Genomic DNA, 21586 nt, shown 5'->3' with positions numbered 1-21586 from the left:
AAATTAAGGTTGTGACAAAAGGCAGACAAATTCAAAATGGAGGCAAACACTTCTCTTCCTGAGCTGCTGCAGCTGAATGCAAGAAAGGCACTGAGGGCATGAACAGAAGCATCATTCCAGATTCTGGGTGTTATTTCCATCCATACTAAAGCTTTAGGAGGTCTTGCCTGTATTGGTTACTCAGGTATATTTTCATACAGAATTGCATCATGATTTGCCTGTCTTCACCCTCCCTCTTTTCCCAGTTGTGTTGCCTTTACTCTTTAAATCATAATGGTTATCCACCTGCGCCCACCTCACCCCAATTTATGCTGTGGTATAAACAGGAAGTGACACATGTAATTATTTATATACATACAGCAAAGAACAATCTGAGCATAAAAAACTTAGTCCAACATCTCGACAGTGCACGGTGTTTTCCCAGATAGAACAAACTTATGCTGGTGAAAGAGGAAAAGAATGAAAGAAAGGAAATCTAACAGCCTTTTCGCTGAGCCACACGGTTCAGTTTTCAGAAGAGCTCTTGAATTTAGAACTTGACCTCTGCAACACTATGCAGAGCAATGCATGAGTACTTTAGGAAGTTTAGTCTCATTTTCAGAAGTGATTTAAGGAGTCAGACCTCTTAGGATGCTTTACAAAGCCAGTTGCAGGTAAGTCTGGTGTTGCTCTGCGCCAGCGGGACTGGGTTCAGCAGCACTCTGCACATCTCAGGGACCTCTCAGCAGCTCCTCCCCAGCCTCACCTTTCTGAGTGACTTTACAGCCACAGTGGGTTCTCCCCTGCCAGCTGAGAGGTGAGCAATGCTCCACTGTACCAGACCATGTGGACATGCCTTTAATTCTCATTCTCCACGCTGTTTAAGTTGGCTGTTTGAACCATCTCATTCCTCAGTCCAAGATGTTGGAAAAGGCCAGAATCCCAGGGTGGGCAAAATGTAAAAATCAGACTTGTGGTTATGTATGTACTCAAAATGTTGTTTTGCTTGCTGAAATTGCTTCTGAAAACATGATGCCCAAGTCTTTTAGGAGCCTACAATGCAGTGCTTAAGACATCCAGAGCTAACTTGCTCAGAGCAGGGAGAATGACAGATTACTCAATTCCCTTTTCAATTAGTTAACCACAGGATCATCATTCTACTTCACTCAAATTGTGGTATATTGATTTCTGTTGTGACTCTAAAGATTTTAATTTTTAATAAAAAGTTAGCATGATATTCTCTTTGTGTGTATAAATCCAGAATAATCTGCTTTTTGCAGACAGGGTATTTAAATTGAAAGACCCTGTAATACCTGTCATGTTTTTAAGGAGCTCTCCCTGAGTTCACAGAACCACCACCCCTGTGCTTAGTTTCCCCACAAGACACCAGTAACACAAAAGCCTTTGAGACCTAGATGAGAGAATTACAACATAATGAACTTTTAAATATCAATAACCCTTCACAAAATTGCTAAAAAGCTCCTGTTGTACTAAATCAGAGTTTCAGAATATCAGCTGATGCAAATTACAGAGAAGCCAAAGGAAAAAGTTATCCAAAGCCTTTCCTATCTTTCTATGTATACATATAGAAAAATAGGAAAGGAGTGTGTATTGTATATGTATTTATACTTACATACATATAATTGTATGAATATAGCTATCTTTCTACATCCTCTTTCCTATCCAAGGGCAAATTGATATGAATAGGTCTATGGTTCTGGAACAGGTAAATACTAAAGAACTTGCCTTAAGTTGCTAGCAGGTTGTGCATACTGACCCCAGCCTCCATTTTACTGAGAAATGAGGTAACAACTCAGGTGAGCAGATTTTCCTTCCTTGGGCATCCCAGCCCAAGGTAACTGCAGAGTCAGGTGCAGCAGGTTGCTAATGCAGCCCATGTTCAGGGCAGTGCTCCTTCCCAAACTACCAGCAGAAACCCTTGTGCCCAGGTAAAAAGCTTTTATACCAGCAATCCCAACAGTGATAAAAAACTTCTAGATGTTTTTCCATTTGACAGCTTTACTCTAACCCTGAGCTTCCATGGAAAAGCTACACAGAGAAACTTGGCCTGAGTATTAAAAGGAAGTTTCTTGGGGACCTTCTGTACTTTCTGGCACACTTCCCAGGAAGGGACTAATCAGTAAAAAGCCGTTCTTCACACTTGTTCTTTGGCCTGTCCTCTGTGACCTATTTTCTTGACTAATCCTGTGATTTTTATCCCAGCCAATGCCAAATTGCTTCTGTTTCTGCCTGCTTCTGGCCAGTCCTATAACTCTTAGCTCCCAGCAAGCCCTTGGGGGGAAATATGGAATTTTGAATGGCTCCTCTTGCTCCAAGTACTCTGCAGAATCAAAGGACAGTATTAGTAACTCCAAAATTCAACAGCAGAAGCATTCTCTGTATAGGTAAATGAAGACTTTTGTGCAGATGAGGTCTTTCCTAGAAGATAAAATACCATAAGGCCAGTCTGTGATGTGAGGTTTGTACTCCTGAAAGCAAAGAAACCCTTGTGAAAAGCTCTACTTGATGATCTGTGAAGCTTTTATTTTGTTGCCAAAAGAGGGAGCCCTCACAGAATTCTGTGTGCTTCGGCAACGTTCTTGCTCTTGTGATCTGCTCTTTAAAAAAAGCTCTGAATTTTGTTTTTCTTAAAAACTTTTGGCCTCTTAGGTTTAGAATAAGTTTGTGGCACAGATAATGTGAGCTGTGAGTTTTGCCCTCTTTGGTTTCACAATGACCTCAGAGTACAAAGAGAGAAAATAAGCTTTTCAGAGTTTTCAGAGTTATTCAGCTGGCTATCATTAAGTACACAATTTGGTTTCATTAAATACTACATTTTAGCATTCCAGCGTTAGAAATAATGATCCTGCTAAACTAGACAATGCTGGCTGGGCACTAAACTTATTTTAAATGATACAGGATTCTGTGTGTTGTAATTTGGGTTCCATGCTGCCTTCTGTTTCTGTGAGCTGGAATTTTCAAAACTGGTACCCAATTCAACCTCTTGGCCATCCCAGAAAGGATTTTTTAATTCTGAAATACAATGTTTGAGAAGAATGAGTAGGATCTTTACAGTTTGCCTGATGATATAAAGGGCAAATTAGTGCTGGGGTTATTTGTAATCACCTGTAGAATGCAATCCAAGAAATTTTGGAGGGATTTTAAGAATTACACAACTTGTTACTGATTTTACCAGTGGATTAGGTTCAAAGCAGTGAGAAAGCACAGGCACTTTTATTAGTGTTTATCTGCAGGGGGAAAGAGTTTTTTCTCCAGTTCTGCAACAGAGACTGCAACTAATAATAAGTTTACCAGAGAGACTCGGTAAGCGTTGATTCATGGTTCACCCTTACCTCTTCCTGAGCTTGAACTGGTTAAAGGAAAGTCTGACAAGAGAAATTACAGGTATTTTAGCTGATCTCTGCCATCTTTTCTGAACCTGTACTGTTCCCTAGATTAGTTCCCTGTTGAAGAATTTATTTTCAACCTGATGGTTCCTATGACTCTGTGGCTTCAATACCCCATTTGGTATTTTCTCTGTTTTGCACAGCAGCTCTCTCTTCCACTGTCTGAGTGGATATGACAATCCAGCCTTCCTTATCTCCCCCAAATCAAAGCCAAACTTGCAAAATAGCTTTATTTCAGGGGAGCACAAAGCCAATAATGGGGCAGTAGGATTTAAAAAAATACTTTTACTTGATGATTTGAGATATCTTGCCTTACTATTTTTAAGCACAAAATCAGAGGCTCCAGTCTGACCTGTTTTAGTGAGATTTTAATGCTTGGAACCAGATTCTCAAAAATACATTAGTGCTTAAAAAGCATTTGGGTGCTTAATTCACTCCCAGGTCAGTTGTTCTTGAAAAATGTCACATCCTTGCTCTTGGCAAGACTGGAGTGTGACATAGCAGGATTGTTGCATCAGAGTAAAATCCTGTTTAAAATTCATATTGCTGATTTGTTGTTGACAGATCCTGTGTGAAGGCTGCTGTGGGATTATTGTGCCATAAGAGTGGTGAGATTCAAAATAAGTGCAAGGAGTCAAGTGGCTGAGATAGGAAGGATCACATTTAGGTGATAACTTTTTTTTCCTTTTTTCCATTATGGTGTTGTTGTTGTTTTGAACACTATTAGTATTCCCAGTGCTGTGCAGAAACGTAGGGGAGACTTAGGGCAGGAGCTAAGTTGATTGCAATCAAATGACATGATAAAACAGAAAAAGAAACCCTAAAATAATTTTATGCATTTTATTTAAAAGAACAACATTCAGAGTTAAGACTGAAATGGCCAAAATGAGTGTTTCTGACATTTTATGGATGTTCTGCATAGGTAGCATGCCTCCAAATATTGGATGCTCTGATATACCATATGTGCTGCAATTCCTAAGCAATACAACAGATGTTTTAGGTGATCAATTCAGAACTCACTGGCTTTGTTTAGCTCTCCCCATTCCCAATTTTATATGATGTGAATGTGCCTTTCATCTTAAGTAGAGGAACAGTTCCATATTTAAAAATCTATGCATAATTCAAAGTTGACACAGCAGCAATACCAAAACACCCCCCAACCTAGAAAATCTCACGTTCCTCAGAGTCCAAAACACCTAGTTAGCAAAAGCTGTGGCCAGTAAAAATTAGCTTTGTGTGGCTTGAATCAAAACTTAACTATTCTTTTGAGTTTAGGTTTATTGTACGAGGCAGATGAAAGCTGACAGTTCTGATTTCTTTGTTGATCAGAGGGCTGGGGGAGCTGCTTTGTTTGCTTATTTGTTTTTAAGAAAAATTTCATCTTATTTCTGTGTAATCTCCTCCAAAGCCAGCTTCCTAATGGTACCTTTTTATCTTCAGGTCTCTTAACACTTTCTTCTCTGCTGCCCCTTGCTTTGCCAGCTCCTAATATGCAAAGTGCCTTTTCTGCCCTGTGATCAGCTCTTCTTTCTTTTTATCTTTTCTTTTCTTTTCTTTTTTTTTTTTTTTTAAAGAGCTTTTTAACAGTAATCCCCAATGATTTTACTTAGTTTTCTGCTCATGTGGGCTGGAAATCTATTCAGCCTTCATTAAAAAGCTCATTTGAAAATAGTGATTCCATTGTATTGTCTGAACCACTCGGTTTATTTATTTGGGGATATAAAAGAGGTGAACTCTCATATTTTTTTCCAGTTGTAAATGAGCACAGATATATATCTGATGGCTAACACAGTGGAGAGACTTTCTTTTGGAGTGATCTGTGGGGAATAAACTTGCCTGTCTGCCTCTGCAGAGGCTGGGAGTGGCGAGGGCAAAGTCAAGCAGGGCTCCTGCACCAGCCCCGTGTCTCCTCTGCAATCTGAACCCACAGGACTGTGGCGAAGGGAGCTACAATTCAAAAGGAAAAATGTTCTCTGTCTTCAGTGACCAAAAGAAAAATTTAGGCTCACTGGGAACAGGAATGAATCTGACACCTAATTTTGCCACTATAAATTGGAACATTTACATTTGTGTTGGTCTTTCAAAAAAAAAAAAAAAAATTCCTGAAATATTGCTGTCTGACACAATAGAGTTCAGGCTAAGAACAAGGATAAATTTTCCTGGCATGTTCACCTGTGGAAACTTTGTTCACCTTTCCTGCAACTGTGAAATTGGTTTGAAATGATGGACTGATGCTTCCTTCAGAGTTATTCTTGACATACCACAGCTCTTTCGCTAACTAAGAAATATGTACTGTTTGGGGAAGCAAAATGCTTTCCAAACACAGTGTGGAAATGTTGTTGTAAACATCTACATAATTAATTTTTAAGGTTAACGTTCAAGGGATGTTTGGAAACCTCTTGGATTTCTTCTAATAAGCACAGAACATAAACAAGGGCAATGGCAGCAATTAAAATACAGAACCATCTATTTCTAAAAAAAATGGAAACTTCAGAGTGAGTCACAAATCATAGGTAAACATCCATGTTTCAAATTACCTAGATAAATGTATTTTCTGTGTAACCCAAAGGCAGACTGCTTAAGAGTAGCTTCATGACACAGTTCCTACCTTCTTGCTTTGTTACATGGACATGACTCAATCTCAGCTTCTGTCTTATGGAGATCTGATTCTGAGGGACACAATCTGCCCTCAGTGACTGTCTCAGCAAGGGGAACAGGGGAACCTCGGGCTTTGGCTGGACTGAACCCTGAAGCAACTGCACATTTGTGGTGCAAAAAATTAGCAGTTTCCTATCAAAATTGGTTAATAGGGCATTTGGTTCCCTTCTCTCTTCCACAGAAGTCCCCACGCTTTGGGTACTGCTGAGAACAGTCCTGTGTTGGCCAGTCACCACACAGACTTTCCACAAGTGTGTGTTCTGGGATTTTTAACCACTGTTAGATATACATCAGGTAGCAGGTCCCCAATGAATTGCTTATAGAACTGTAAAAGTGAGATAATTTGAAGCAGTTAGCAGTGAGGCTAATGAAAAGAGGATTTCAGACCTCTTATCTCTGTTCAGTGTACAGGACAAATGTTGTTCCCTATTTTATTAGCCAGAATAACCTGGCCTGGACTGAGGAGAGGAACAAACTGGTAATATCTGGATGGCCTTGTTTCCTTATGCAGGTCTCCATGTGAGGCTGCTCTCCTTCAAACTAATTCAGCTTGGTGATTTTGATGAGCCAAACTTTTATTTTCTCCTTTAACACAACATATTTTTTGTGACATAGCTCTCTTCAACTGTCGTGAATAAAAGTGCCTCTGGAATGTTTTAAAGCACCTGGGTGAAGCGTTTGGGCTAAAATATCAAATTTAAAAACTTAAGATAAGAATTGCCTTATTCTTATTCATCTGTACATTCAGATGTACAGACCTGAATGCTACCTTGGTTCCAAGAGCCTCCACTTGATATTTTATTAGCATTTCCAGAGACACCACCCATAGATTAAACATGAATCACACTGGATAGTGTACAGAGTGACTTTAGAAGTGGCTGCAGAGTCCCAGTGTTGCCCTGTTAGTCTTTAGGAGTTTGGATATGGATTACAGCCTGAGTGGACCTTGTTCCACAAGTTCTGTGGCTCAAGATATTCAGTTACAGGGATTTAGTAATGATTTTAGCATGTGCCACAGAAAAGTACAATGAAATTACTTCAGAAACAAATGAGAAAGTGTTGGGTCTGTTTAGAAAGTCATATTGTACCTTTTGCCTTCAGGATAGCCCTCCCTTGTTATTGCCATTTAACTTCCCCAGACAGTGCTGTCACGGGCTGTAATTAAATAGGTAGGGTTTAGAAGAATGAAGATTGGGATGCTCTGGATCATTTGTTAAAGTGAATATGACAAGCAGTGGTCTGGTTTGGAAAGAAAAAAATATTTGAGGAATAGAAAAACAAACTCGCTGCTGTGGATTGTGAAAGGAAACAGACTCAAACTGAAATTAGATGAAAAGCTTGAAATTAGATGAGACAATAGTCGGGCATATAAATTTATATATTTGTCCATACATACTAGATTCTAATTTAGCTTTTCACTACAATTTTTATTGTGTTGTCTTGACTTACGTACAGTAATCAAGAAACATTACACAATATGGGGAGTTGGAGGGAGAGATTTTAAATAATCCTCCCAATTTAAATGTGAAAAAACAGTTATTTTCCCTTCCCTCCTGCTTGTCCCTATTGCAGAAAAGTCTTTGGCTGTAATGGTGCCTCAACAGCCTGAGAAGAGCTTGGAGAGGTGGCATCAGTTGTCCCTTTGCTGCAAAAGAAAAAAATACTGATTTTGTCCACCTGTTGTGCAAGTCCTTGGAATAGAATATTTCCTATCTGATTGGTTTACGTTCCCATAGTATTAGCAGTTTGAAAATGCAGATGAAACTGGGCTTTAGCACGTCTACTGGATAGAGGAAATGAGGAAATAAAGAGAAAGAAGAAGTGAATGTGACAGGAGTAAAGGGCCTGTGAATTTAGAGCTGAAGATTAAAAAATGAAATCATTGGTGCATTGGAAATCAGTTCCTTTGGCTCCCCTCCCACTGATTTCCTGTGGCTCCTTAAAGAGATGCTGCCTTTCCTAGGAAATGTGTCTTCTGCCATGTTGGTGACACATGGTGTGATAATTTTGAGTATTTCCTAGGTTTTTCTTCTGTATCTACAATACACAGCATATATCACTTCCTTGTCTGAAATACTTGTTTATAAACATTTAATTCTCTGTGCACAATGCAGAAATCAATAGACACACCTCACTATAAACACACAGGAATGTTTGTGTGTGTCTGTGATTCTACAGACATATATGCAATATATTTATGCTCGTACTTATATACAACTACAGTGATGGTAACTGCAAAACTCAATTGCAGAACCAAATAAGCTCTGTCTTTTCCTTTTGGATGCTTGGATGCATGGAGCTGTAGGTTTGAGGCTGGTGGCTTTGAAGCTGAGTGGTACTGGCACAAGTGGAGATCACTACAGAAGAATTTTGGAGGTGTAGCCTGTAGATCTCCTGCAAATCCTTTTGCAGTCATAAAGTTCTCCCAACATTTACTCTCCTTCGTGTTATGCAGAAAGCAGGTAAAAATGTTGTTTGCTTGTGGAGCTGAAATCTGCTCTGTTGAAAGTCTTAAGTTCCTGAGATGTTTGAATGTGATATGCCAGAAATGCAACCTGTTATTGAGGCTTTCTTCTGAATAAAATGTCATGCATTACTATTGCACAGAAGTCACTTGGTTGCCTTTAAGTATTGCCATCTCTAAGTGGGAAGGGAATATATTGTGAGTGTTTGCAGAATATCTTCAACCACAGGAACTGTGATTTGGCAATTGCTGTGCTGTGCTCTCACACAACTCAGGGAAACTCCAACACCTTAAGAGAAAGTAACATCTGAGATAAACACAACCAGGTAATTCCCACCACATCAGAAGTAGAGGAAGGGAGCTCTTGGCGGGGGAGGGATTTAGGCTCTAGGGAGCCATAGAAAATGGCAATGAGAGAAGTGTTCTGTCGTATTTATTTTCACTCTGCTGCTGAATCACAGGGACTTCTTAACACATAACTCATAAGTTTTATGCATGAAAACCCAATCAGTTTTGGGAAATTTCATATTCAGAAGGAATTTACTCTTGTGTTTCATCTTTTATATGTCTTTTTCTTCCTTCTGTTTGTATTGCTGTCTTTATGGTGTGAAACCACAAGAGCCCTGTTTCTTAAAAGGTCATCAAAGATGTGGGGTTTTTGACTGGGCTCAGGTGTATTAGGAAGTGGATAGTGTCACTGCTGTAATTCAGAGCTTTGTTTTTCATTTAAGTGCTGCCCTGAGCAAGATTCTAATCCAGAGCAGGAGCCAAACTGAGTGCAAACACATGCTGCTCCTGGAACAAGAAGGTATTTAAGTTCTTAGAAAGAAGGACTCTACCAGTGAAAATTTCTCATGTTTCAGAAAGCTTCCCAAGATCTCCTTCAGACTCTTTTTTTCCAAAACAGTAATTTCCTTGAACTCAAGTCAGTCATAAGTCTTCTCACTACCAGCTAATTCTGACATGATGACAGTTTATGAAACTTAGTATTAGTTGACATGGAGAAAATAGGACAATTGCTATTAAACTGCTACTGGTTGGTAGCTAAACTACTCAGATTGGACATTAATTTTGGAACTTAAGTCCCAATTTGAATAAATATTTATTTAGTTATAGACAGTAAAAGAAGGTTCTGGAGAAATGATCTGCTGGTCAGAGCACTTGTAGATGGATATAAGGAGCTGGAGTTCAATCTCAAGGTCCAGATGGGCCAGAGCAGGGATGAACTTCTGAATTTGTGCCTCCCTTGTAATCACACAAGGGCTCCTACAACTGCATGTTTAGTTTTAAAATTGCCTGTATTGGGGGTTAATCTGTCCTGTCTGTTATCTAAACCAACCCATAAACAATGGCTACTTAGTCAATATCCCATTACTGGCATAGGTAGATATGCTTTGTTTCTAATTAAACATTAATTGAACACTGTTGCTTACCCCCCTACCCCCCACCCCCAACAAATGGTGGACTTATGTTCATAATTGCTTCCACAAATACTGCTCCTTTCCTTTGTAAACCTTAATGTAAGACAGGAATCACAACTAAAGAATGGCCGTGCAATGCTAAAGTAGTCTGCATCATGTATAGATTTAGGTTGTTAATGGCACTGTGTGTGGTCTGTATAGTTTTTCCTGCCCTTGTTTACTCTATTTTTTCAAAATAAATAAAATTTAAAGGGAAGAGTTTTTTGGCTCCTGCTGCTCACCACATACTTTAAAACATAATCTGTTGTTTGTGGCATTACAATAATCTCTATAGGCATTAAATAACTGATGTCACAAGCACAGGATTATAACCACAGCTCTGCAATTTACATAGTAATACAACAAAGTATGAAAAACCTGTGTGGCAGTGTGTTACCAAAACTAACCCTTTAAAATGCTGAGTTAAATTGTGGAATCAGTAGATCCTGAACCCTTGCTGTGTAAGTACATTTAAAACATGCACACAGCCACAGCTACCTTTTTGCTAGAGCATCTACAAAGAGGTTTGATTCCAACCTGGATGTGGAGGCAGACCATGGAGAAATGGGCCTGTTCTCTTCCTTCATTTCTTTCAGGCCCAGAGCTTTTGGGAAAGGGCAGAGCAAAGTACACACAAGCCATTGGCTGTATCATCCATTCTTTTCCCCCAGCCTTTACTGTGGCAGAAATACCAGGGTCTGTGTGTTGTATTCCATGTACTCGCATACTCAGGGTGCAGAGGGCCCAGAGCCCTGGCTATCTGTGCATTAATTTGTCTCAGCATTTCAGGTTTGGATTAACATGGAGGATAGAAGCCTGTGAAACTGGGAGCTCTGAGTCAAGTCTGCCAGTTGGGTTCAATGAAGTGATTGGATTTGCTTGCCATATTTTGACTTGGTTTAAAAAGAAACTGTTATTAACTAATCAAAGTGTCCTTTTACATCTGAGAATATCTATGTACATAGTATGCATCATAAAGCTGCTACTAATGTACTTCTATTCCTTCACTAAGGTGCATAAGGATCCTTATTTATAAATGCAGAAGGATAGAAAACTGAAGAGGCTTCAGGTTGTCATAACTCTTATTGGCAAAGCTAAGGATCAGGTCATTCCAAAGCAGTTCATTCCTCCTCTCTTTCCAGAGATAAGATAGCCTTGACAACTTTTTGTTGTGACTGTTAATATTTATGGTGAACTGATGGGCTTTTTTTTTGATTCCTAGTGGTTCACTAAGAATTGGGTTACTATCTTAATGAGTGTGGTATATGTAAATAAGGCAACCTATAGATGGAGCACCAGTAGATGTCACTCAAGAATATGTGGAAGAGACCATGAAATGAGTGTGACCAATAAAGCTGAGTGTGCACATTGTCAGTGGCCTCTCTGCACAGCTGCTCAGGGTGCTCAGCCTCCCATGGCTTTGGGCAATGATCCACTGCTTTTGGTAGCCACCTGCTCACCAAGGCTTTGGGGCTGTGACCTCCCACTTCTGCCACAGGTACTGCAGAGTGTTTGTGTGTCTGCCCAGAGACACTTCCCATGGCTTTTCCACCTTCCCTTAATCTTTGCTGTATTAATGTTCTTTCTAAATAGCTTTTGAGCACAACATGACTGTAAGAACATTGTGCATGAATCTTCTGTTCCTGAGACAAATAGTTCAAAGGGGGAGAAGGAGAGGTCTTGGCTACTTGTTCAGCAGTGTTTTAGAAAAATAGGAAGGTACCAGGCATCACTGATTTTGGGAAAGAAATACACAGGTGTCAGATATTAAGTAGAAGAATATGTGTACTAGAAGTATGAGAAAAGTAACTTAATAGTTTGGCACTGTCTTTCAATATTTGGTTCTTGGTTTTGATTCTAAACCAGAATTGAGTTACCAGATATTGCAGCGATCAAGTGTCTGCAGAGGTCACTGTTAAAATGGTTTAAAATGCTCATTATAGTTCTTAGCATGAGGAATAACATATCCCAAACCACTTTATAAATGTTCTTCCACACCTATATTATCAATAATTGATTCCACAGAGTAGGCTACAGCAGATGCAATTTGCTAAAATCCCAGTCAAGTGTCAACAAGCTGACTGGTTCATTTTATCATTATACCAGGAAACTTTAGCAGCTAATCATAAGGGAAGTACAAAATGTGAGATCTTGTTTCATTATATGAATAAAAGCCTGTGATTTCAGGATGGAAAGGAAAGATCATTGCTCAGCATAATGTGCTTTAAAAAAAAAAAGCAGCAGCTTTAAATCATCAAATTATCCATTTTAACAAGATTTGAATTAATAACTTGCTGAGATCATTACTTAAATCAGGAGTTTCTCTTTGGAGGTAAGTCTTGCACTCTGAAGGAAAGGAGGTTACAAGCAGTGAAACTTGCATTTGAGGATCCAGGCAGATGTGAAGTGCTAATTTTTTTCCAACATCTTTCTTTATCTCCTTCATTAGGAAATTTTTCCAGATGTTGACTAGCCCTGAATATTTCTTAAACTGTCCAACAACAAACAACTAGACGAAGGTTTGCACTCCTCTGTCACAAAAGTGTCTTTTGCATAGGAACACAAAAAACTGAGGTTCATGGCTTGTCACCCCTCAGGTAGCAATGAGAAAGATGGGACACAGCCTTTGACCTCCCCACTCTGCCCCTCCTCCCTCCCTCTGCTGTAAATCCCTCCAGGGCAAAACCAGGGAGGCTTATGGTGGTGCTTGTGGGCAGCCACATTGTGCCAAGTTGCACACGTGGGATCTCTTTGATCTTTTTCTGAACTTTTGGGTTCTTTCATGGCATAATGTTCGAGGACAGCTTTCAAAAGCACTGATGTTACAGAGTGTGGCAAGAATAAAGGCCATAGAAATGTGAAATTCACCCTTCAGTACATCCTCATCTTTATTTTGTGATTAGATACACTGGTTTCAATTACTCTTATGTCAACACAGTTTAGAGAAGAGAAACACTAGTTTAGAAGTCAAAAGGAAAAGGCACTATTAGTGACAACTTGTGGCAAAGTTTCCAGGAAAAAAAAAAAATTGCATGCTTGATTTCAATCTTAAACCCTCCGAACTGCACAGTAAATTGAAGGTTGTGAGGGACAGACACCTGTTCAAACCACACTGAAATTAGAGGGAGGAGATCAATAGCAGAGACCAGCCTGGGTAAAATACATTTTGGAAGACAAAATCTTTGTGTGGTCCCAGAGAGTCAATTCCAGCCTCCTGTGAGGGGACTGTGGCAGGAGCTGATGTTGAGATGGGCAGCTGCCTTTGGGTTCACAGCTGCAGAAAACACTGCCCAGAGAGGGAAGGCAGTGAAATGGCACAAACCCAACAGCAGCTTCTAAAGCTGATGTCAGCTCAGGGCTTAGGAATTTTATATGGAGACTCAGAGCAAGGCAGGTAGAAATGCCCTTGCTGTCTAGAAAACCTCTACTGGCTCCTGGGACTTGGGTGCCTGGGAAGCTGAGGAAGCTCCCAGCACAGTGGCCTCACGTATGCCATAGATCCCTGAATGGCTGCTGCCACCTCCATCTCCCCTTACCTGCCCTGCTGGGTGTTGGGGGCTTGGAGATGATGTGCTTGGGACAGAAGAAAGGGATGAGAATATTTTTTTGGATCGTGGCGGGAGGAGGAGTAGGAAGATGACTTTATAATTGGTTTTTTATCACTCTTTCTGACTATATTGACTTTATACTTGACACAGCTTTGGCTGGCAAGTAAGGCCCAGATACATTCAGAATTAGATATGACTGGGCTCATTCTTACATGAGAAGAAAATCATCGGTTGCTACAGAAACAGCTCCATATCAGTCTCGTGGGGCATCTTTGCATCTGGCTTTTTTTCCTTCTCTTTTGCTAATCTGTAGATAAGAGTCAAAGCAAGTGCAGCACATCCCACATCTCTATAAAAGGTTGGAAGAACTCTGCAGAGAGCAAAGTGTGAAAGAACATCTCATAGATAAGCTAAACTTAAATGAATGAGTTAATTTACACTCCCCCTGCATTTTTTTTCAAGTTTTGCAACTCTCTCTAAGTTAATTGAGGTGAAAATTAAATGGCACCAGTCAGCAAATATTTTAAAGACCACCAAAATCAAGGAAGAGAAAGGAGGTACTCAGAAAAGGAGTTACTAAGAAACAGGAAAAAAAATGAGGGGTGAGTTAGAATCTGTGTCTAGAAAATTGCATCTTGCAATGGAATAATAATCCAGGCTGACTTTCGGGCAAGTTGTTTAACTTGATAAATTAATGAATTAGTTAAAAATAAGTGTATATTATGGGTGAACAGGGACCATTCTGCACACTTCAGACCAGCTCACCAGTGACGTTCTTCAACTGGTTTTCTAAAACGTAATGAATTCTTGATGCTTAGTAGATTAATATTTATTGAGTGAATCAATGCTTAATTTATTAAAAAATTGCCTTCCTTGTATTTTAATATGATTTATTACTCATCAGTGCTTATTGCATTAATTAAAGATTGTGTTAATTTTGTGGAAGCGAGCACGATCTGCTGCAGGTTTACTGCGCTGTGGGGACTGTGCCTCTGGGTAGTGCCAACCATGGAAACTGCTGGAGGTGGGAAGCTGGGATGAGTCACCTCTTCCTGCCCTTGGGATTTCAGATAGCCAGCAAAGTGGAAAAGAGGATGCTGCCCCTCAAGGGTAGGACAGGATTATAGGCATAGCAATACTGTGATGATACAGGGAATGTTTCTGTTTGCCTCCTTCAAATTATGGCTGATGCTGTGGAATTCATTTTGGTGTTTCTTATGGAATGTCTTTTTGTCAATATAGGTGAAATCCAGCCTTAGAGACATGGGAAACTGTCACCACTTTCCCAACCAGGAACAACAGTCATTGTGTTTCAGTGCTCAAACTGTAAGAAATTCTTGGGACAGTAGGTTGCCTAGAGATTGGGATGGTCCCAAGCATCTCAGCAGGGGCAGGTGTTTGAGAAGTGGAAAATTCCTAAAGGCAGAACAAAAAAAGCCAGACATCTTGTGAGCTGAGTCTTTCAAGAAATCTGTCAAAACAGGGAGAGGGTGATCCTGCTGGAGGGAGGCCACAGCTGCAATTTGCATCTCTCAGCACTGAAGAAAGAAGTGAATATATAAAGCCCCACAGCCACGATACTTCTGGTGAAATTATTTTATTAATGGGTGTGACATTTGTAATGTCTCTCTCTTTAAATTCAAATACCGCTGTTTTTATAGCTACTCATAAGTGAGTCTGTCTGTTTTTTAAAAAAAATCCATCTAGTTACTAGGCTGCTTTCATCCAGCTGAGCCCTGGAAACGGCAGAGAGCTAGTCCCTGAGATCTGAGAGCAGGCTGGAATTTCCAGAAAGTGGTTGGATCCATAATTAGGGTACTTTTGCATGTTTAAATGCTCAATTCTGCAATGCACTTTGCTGTTTGCTCCTCTCCGGGGCTGGGGTGAGTGTGCACAAACTTCCCTTGACGAGCTAAATCAGTGAAACCTCTTCAAGGTCCCATGAAGGTCAGAGCAGAGAATTTTTTCTTCTCCTGGTCACCAGGCAGGCAGGGACCACTGTGCTGCAGCCTGGAGCGTTTGGGTGGAGCCAGTGCCAAGGACCTGGTGGCATTTCAAATCCCTCACAGCAGTTAGGTGTTAGATGCAAAAGATCAGTGCTGCTCCACTTGAAGTCAGAGAAATAACTTGAGCTTAAAGTTCAGCATATACACAGAGATTTCCTGGATCTGGAGTTAATTTGTTTTTTTCCAAGGTCAGCCTGAAGGCAGCATCCAAACTGGAAAAAAAGTTAAAAACTGAATGTTTGACTTGTAATAATTTAATTTTATTTCCCATTTTGTTTAACCTCTCCTATAGGCTTTTGTTTTCCTGACGTATCAAGTTAAGCTCTTTAGGTTTTAATTTAATGTTTATTTTTACCCCATTTAATAGACTCAAGTCAGGACTGGGGGCCAGTCAGGCTGCATGCCTTTCTCTCTATTCCAAATCTTTGCATTTTGCAACTTTCTTTGATGTAGGATATTTATATTCCACCTTTTTTTTTCCTAGTAGAGAAGCTTTCACGGAGTATAGGCTTTGGATATATATTTTCTGCTCTAGCTGTTCATTAGATATACAGCATTTGGAGTTCCAGTTGTGCTGAGAAATGTAAGCAAAGCTTTTGGCCCAGTGGGGGCTAAGCTCTGGCATTTCATAGCTTTGTACATATGAATCAGGATTAAGGTGCAGGATCTATATAAAATTTAGCTCATTAGGAGATGTTTCGTCTTACGGCTCCCACTGGGAAGGTGGGTCCTTTGCTTACACACAGTATTCCTCACTCTGCTTTCCTGCTCCCTGGGAAAGGAGGGGGGTGAGCAGCCCCCTGCAGAGTAGGTACAGCAGTTCTTGTGCAGGGGACACAAAGCAGCAGCAGGGTATTCCTCTCCCTTTCACCATTACCCTGCACACCTGGAAAAAGACTTGGCACACACTGGCCTCGGTATTTTATACTAAAGCAAACGCAGTCGAGCACAGTGCTAAGGTTGTAGTCAGGATGACTTATCAGAGTTAAGAGAACAAGGAGTACCTCTGAAAACAGACAGACAGGACTTTTCTCACAAATGTGATTTGTGTTGTAACAAATTTAAGGTGCTGAAGGCCAGAAAGGTTTCAGAAAATGTGGGATTTTTCAGCCTGACGCCCCACCTGGCTTCCCAGCAGGCCACGTTCCCGTTGGGCACATAGCTCAAGTGTATTCACTGAATGACCATGTCCATGCACTTCAGCCAGTGAAGCTTTACTACAGAGAAATTATGGGTTTGGAAGGGAGTTTCATCAGTCATAATTTCCAAGGAAGAGCGTTCACAGTAGGGAATACCAAGCTGATGTTGCCTCCTCAAGGACTTTCAGCTGTCACACAGGGAATACAGTGAGTGCAGTGATGAGAATTAGATTAGAAGAAGATCAATAGGGCTGGCAATAAATGAAAGTAACACAGACATTATTGAGCAAATTAGGAGAGAGAAATTAAACTGGACAGTATAATCTTCAATACCAGCTAGACACACTACTGTTGGGCAAAATTAGGGATACAACAGTAAGTTAGAAAGTGCTGTGATGAGGAGGCATTAACAGTCTGTGAGATGGGGAAAACCCTGCTTGTGATGGAAAGCTCTCAGCCCACAGAAAGGTGGAAAAGGGCGATAATGGTCCAGGAGCACATGGATTTAAGTGGTGGGCTACAGAGAGGTAACAGTGGGGAGATCACCTAAGACTGTGAACATGGAGCAGGCAGCACTGGCTGCATGTTACAGGGAAAGGGAACCTCAGATGCACTCCACCATCACAAAGGCTTTGGTGGCATAGCTTGTTCCAGGCAGAAAATTTTCCTAACCTTCCAACAGTAGAGGTTGGTTTGCCATGTGAAGTCTTGCAGGCCTTCCAGAAACACTCCTCTGTATAAACTTGATTATTTACCATAATAACTCCCTGTATTTTGCTGTCTGTACAGATATCCACTGATGATCAAGTCAGGCAAGCTTTTGGGGTGAGGGATATCCGGTGGCAATGAGATCCATGGGCTGACTGCACTCAGCATGAAAAGAAGCTTTCCTTTTATCACTCTTGAGTTTGTCTAGATACTCTTACATGTCTTTGAAAGGTTCACCCCAAGGCAATATAATGGTGTTTGATCACATACAGGCATTGAGTCAGTGATTGATATGAATAAAGAACTTAGTGTTGCTCGTCCCGGTTCCATGTCTTCTTCCCTGTGGAATCAGAAATCACTTTTATAAATATATCGGTCCATCTGTGCTTCTAGCTATCCATTTCAAGTGTATGTTCCAAAAAAGAAATAGTAACACTTTATAAGTGCAAATAAAAACACATTAAAAGGACTGAGCAAGGGGTTTTTCTTCCTCATAAAGTGCATGTGGATCCCTTCCAAAAGAGTTACTGTGAGCCATGTAACTTGTAATTAATTCTGCTATAAATGTCAGAACACTTACTTTGCAGGTCTAAGCTGACCCACTAAAATTAGTCCCCTTTTAACAATTCCTTTTATAATTTGTTTTTCAGCAGAAACGACGGCTTGACCTCCTGACAATAACCAGCCCCGGTAAGTGAGCTCTGCCGCCCAGCTCTCCTCTTTTTCTTAAAGAGATGGTTGTCTAAATGTGTTTTTCCCCCATCTCTGACATGCAAAATGAAAAACACTGTTCCCCAGAAAATCTTTCACCTAATAACAAGTGACAGCTATATTGTGCTCGGCGAGGCCCCGGGCAGTTATCCGTTCACAGAGCTGCCTCTTCAGACCTTTACTCTATGAATTGGAGTGCTGATATTTCTTTAAGCCTCCTGGGGTTACAGTTAGTGGTATATCTGCAGGGCAGATGCCCTCAAATTCACAATGTGTGTTCAAGTATCAGGGAAATGCAAGCTTGAGTTTCCTTGGTGGCAAATGTGAGCAGTCTGGGGAGTAAGGAGATGGTGGCCCTCTATGAGCGTGGTGGGAGGCAGGAGGCCCATGCTCAGGACTGAGAACCTCAAAGTGGATCTGAAAATATTTAGGTAAAAGGAAAATGCTTTAAACTATCTGCTTTGTGGTGGCTTTTGTAGTTTGCCTCTTGAGGAGGTAAACCAAAAATGTGTTGTATTGGGAAAGTGTTGGGCTCTTTGGTATTGTGAGTTTTGAAGTCTCAGCACCGTGGCTGAAATGCAGGTTGGTTCAGTAGTGCCCCTCTGTGATCTCAGCTCTTCAGGCTGGGTGGCTTTTCGTTTATTGCTGTTTGTCTGGCTCACTTTCTTTCCATTAGCTGCTGCAGAAGTTTGCTGCCCACCAGGTTCAGATGTACACCCTGCTCAAATAGTGCCACATTTTGGTTAACTTTTTCAATTTTTCAGGTGTGTGTATGTATTAAGCTCTCAGGTTGGCTTTAACTGGGACTAATGAGTTCTGGCTTTAACTGGGAATAATGTGTTAGCGAAGTGAACAGGTGTTATGGGAAGTGAACAAAATGTGACACACATTTGCTTGGATAACAATTTTGCATCGATAATTGTTCTGACACTCTGAATGTAGATATAATCTGTGACATGGTTTCTCCTTCACTAACCTTGTTAAAGTAACAAGAATTAAAATAAGGAGGAGGAACACTTTGTTGGGACAGATGTTTGAGGCTATTGGCAATTGCATCACATTTTTGCATGTTCACTTTTCATGCAGTTTGCAATTATGTTAATGTATGCTCAGGGCACTTGCTGATAAAAGCAACAATACAGTGTGATACAGCCATTGTCACTATTCTGACTGTAACTTCAAGGACAAACATGGCACATTTTTCATTTTCCATATCTTCAACATTCCCTCTTTCTAGAGGAAAAAGAAAAAAGATCTCTAAAGGTCTTAATCATAAGACACACTCAGATCTTGGATAAGGGCACCAAAGTCCACAGTCACTTTTTTCAATAAGAGAAAGAGAGGGTTGAGGACCAGAATAACTTAATATGAGAGTTGTGTGTAAAACAAAGTTATGATACCTTCTTCATCATTTCCAGATGAATCACTTGAACTGTTAAAGAGTTGACTAGATTGAGTTTGTGCATAGATGTGGTCACAGTAAGCAGCTATAGCTTCATATCTCTCACTTTAATACAGCAATCGACTCAGTCAACACAACAATTAGTTGGAAGGATCTTCAATAACTGTAGGTAGACATGCTGCACTAAAAGGGGGGAAAAGCTTTCCATAACATGTATTTTTTTTCTGGAATGCAAGTTTTACCATTTGATATTTAACCAAAAATCTACAATACTTGGGTACATAGGAAAAAAAATAATATTTGTTCCATGATTATATAATTGAGTGCATATAGTTTTGCTTTCAATAAAGGCATTTTCAAAAGAAGCTTGGTGCTGGATCAGGCCAAACTTACCAAAGAGCCTAAAGCTGAGATTTTTCAAAGAGGCTGAAAAAGTTAGGCACTTAATTCCTAGTAGGATTGGAAAATGTCAGGCTGTGGATTAAAGGGTCTAGTTTCAGCCCTACAAATACAAAAATAAAATAAAATAACTCATAGCCTTAGGGCTTTTATCTCTCTTTGGAGACTGCTACTTTAAAATATTTCATTCTTTGAGTACTAGCTCTAAGATCTGACACTGACAGTCTGCTTTTACAAAGTCTTGATATCGGTTATGATGGCTGAGATCAGCCATAATCACTGTCATCCCTTAATTTACTGATTCAAATGAGGGACTGGGCTATTTGGTTGCACCTGTTAATCCTCTGGGACTTGTTTCTGTTCTCCACCTTGCCGCAGGCAGGCAGCCTTTGCTCCTGGTGGAGGTCACTCAGCCTTACTTAGAGTGGGAAAGTCCTCTGTGTGTCACAAGCAGTATTGGCTACCAAAACCCTATTGCTTGATTGTAAGGAAAGACAAAGAACTTCAAAAGCAAAGGTGACCTCTGTGATTTGCACCTCTGTCATGATGAATATCGTCTTTCTTTTGTGTGTGTGTGCGTGAAACTCTTGAACCAGATTTTGTACGTTTAGTTGAGAATTGATGGTGATGCCTTGCAAGTATTACAACAGCTCTTCTCCATGTGCCACTAAAACTATTTCCAAAAATCGATCAGCCAGTTAATGAGACTAATTGCAAGATAAAATAATGCCTTTAATGTCAATTAAGGAGTGTTGAGACACAGGCGCCAAAACATTCAAAAGTGAGTTTGTGGGATTACAGAAACCTTACATCATCTCATGGCAGCCACACTGTTCCCCATGGACGTGGCTATTGCACTATTCCCCAGGAATCAGTGATGGGCCAGAAGCAGTGCCCATTCCTTGTTCCCTGAATTTCCCCACTGCCCATGCTGTGCTGAACCCACACTGTGAGGGTGACTCTGGCTCCTGCCTTGCTCCAGATGATTTCCAAACCCTGATCAATGCGTGTGTGGCCTTGTGAAACCTTGCTGAACAGTACTGGACTTAAAAGCACATTTATATGTTAAACTGAACAGGTATAGATCATTAATCTGTAATCTGGACTGAGAGAAGTCTGGAAAAAAGGTGGGGGGGGGGAGAAAAAGGAAGTACAGATGCAGCTCCAACTACACAGTTTGTATGCAACAGGCAGGGCTGACCTCTTCCAGTACCCCTAAGAGAACAGCTACAGGAAGCTCCACACCGTGCCCCAAACTGGAGGAAGTCTTTGCTTTGCTTTGGATCTCCAGAAACAGCCAGACACAAATGATGCATAAGCTGGGAGCGAGCCAGACTCCCTCGTGCTCAAACACATTCCTTTGAAGTACCTGACACCCCTGTAAAACGTGGAGGGGAGTTCACTGCTCTGCCTTACTGCTGAGTAGCTGGAGGAATGTTAAGTTAAATTTATCAATGCTCTCACCACACTCCTTTCTTCTTGCCCCTTGACACGTGAGGTACAATTAGAGTGCAGCGCTGGCACAGCTCGGGGTGCCAGAGTCAGCGCTGATGTGCACGGTGGGGTGGGGGAAAGAAGTTAAAAATTCATTAGGAGCTGGCAGGGGCGTGCTGGCAGGGAGTGGGGCATAATGAGATTTAAGTTTTGGTAATTTAGACCTTCTTTAAACTTAGTTTTACCTCTGAATTTGATCCAAAACATTTCC

At 40.6% G+C, this 21586-nt stretch overlaps 1 protein-coding gene across 1 annotated transcript in view; it reads left to right on the top strand.

Moving 5' to 3' along the window:
• The window catches only part of LOC113949901 (BEN domain-containing protein 5-like), a 910469-nt gene that overhangs the window by 462656 nt on the left and 426227 nt on the right, over window positions 1-21586 (top strand). The window contains exon 6 of the mRNA XM_027649026.1: window positions 18020-18059. Coding sequence (XP_027504827.1) covers window positions 18020-18059 — 40 coding nt within the window. The remainder of the gene's footprint in view (window positions 1-18019; window positions 18060-21586) is intronic.

This window comes from Corapipo altera, unplaced genomic scaffold (assembly GCF_003945725.1).
Source record: "Corapipo altera isolate COAL_440 unplaced genomic scaffold, ASM394572v1 112, whole genome shotgun sequence".
Lineage (NCBI taxonomy): Eukaryota > Metazoa > Chordata > Aves > Passeriformes > Pipridae > Corapipo > Corapipo altera.
This window is presented reverse-complemented; position numbering and strand designations above follow the sequence as displayed.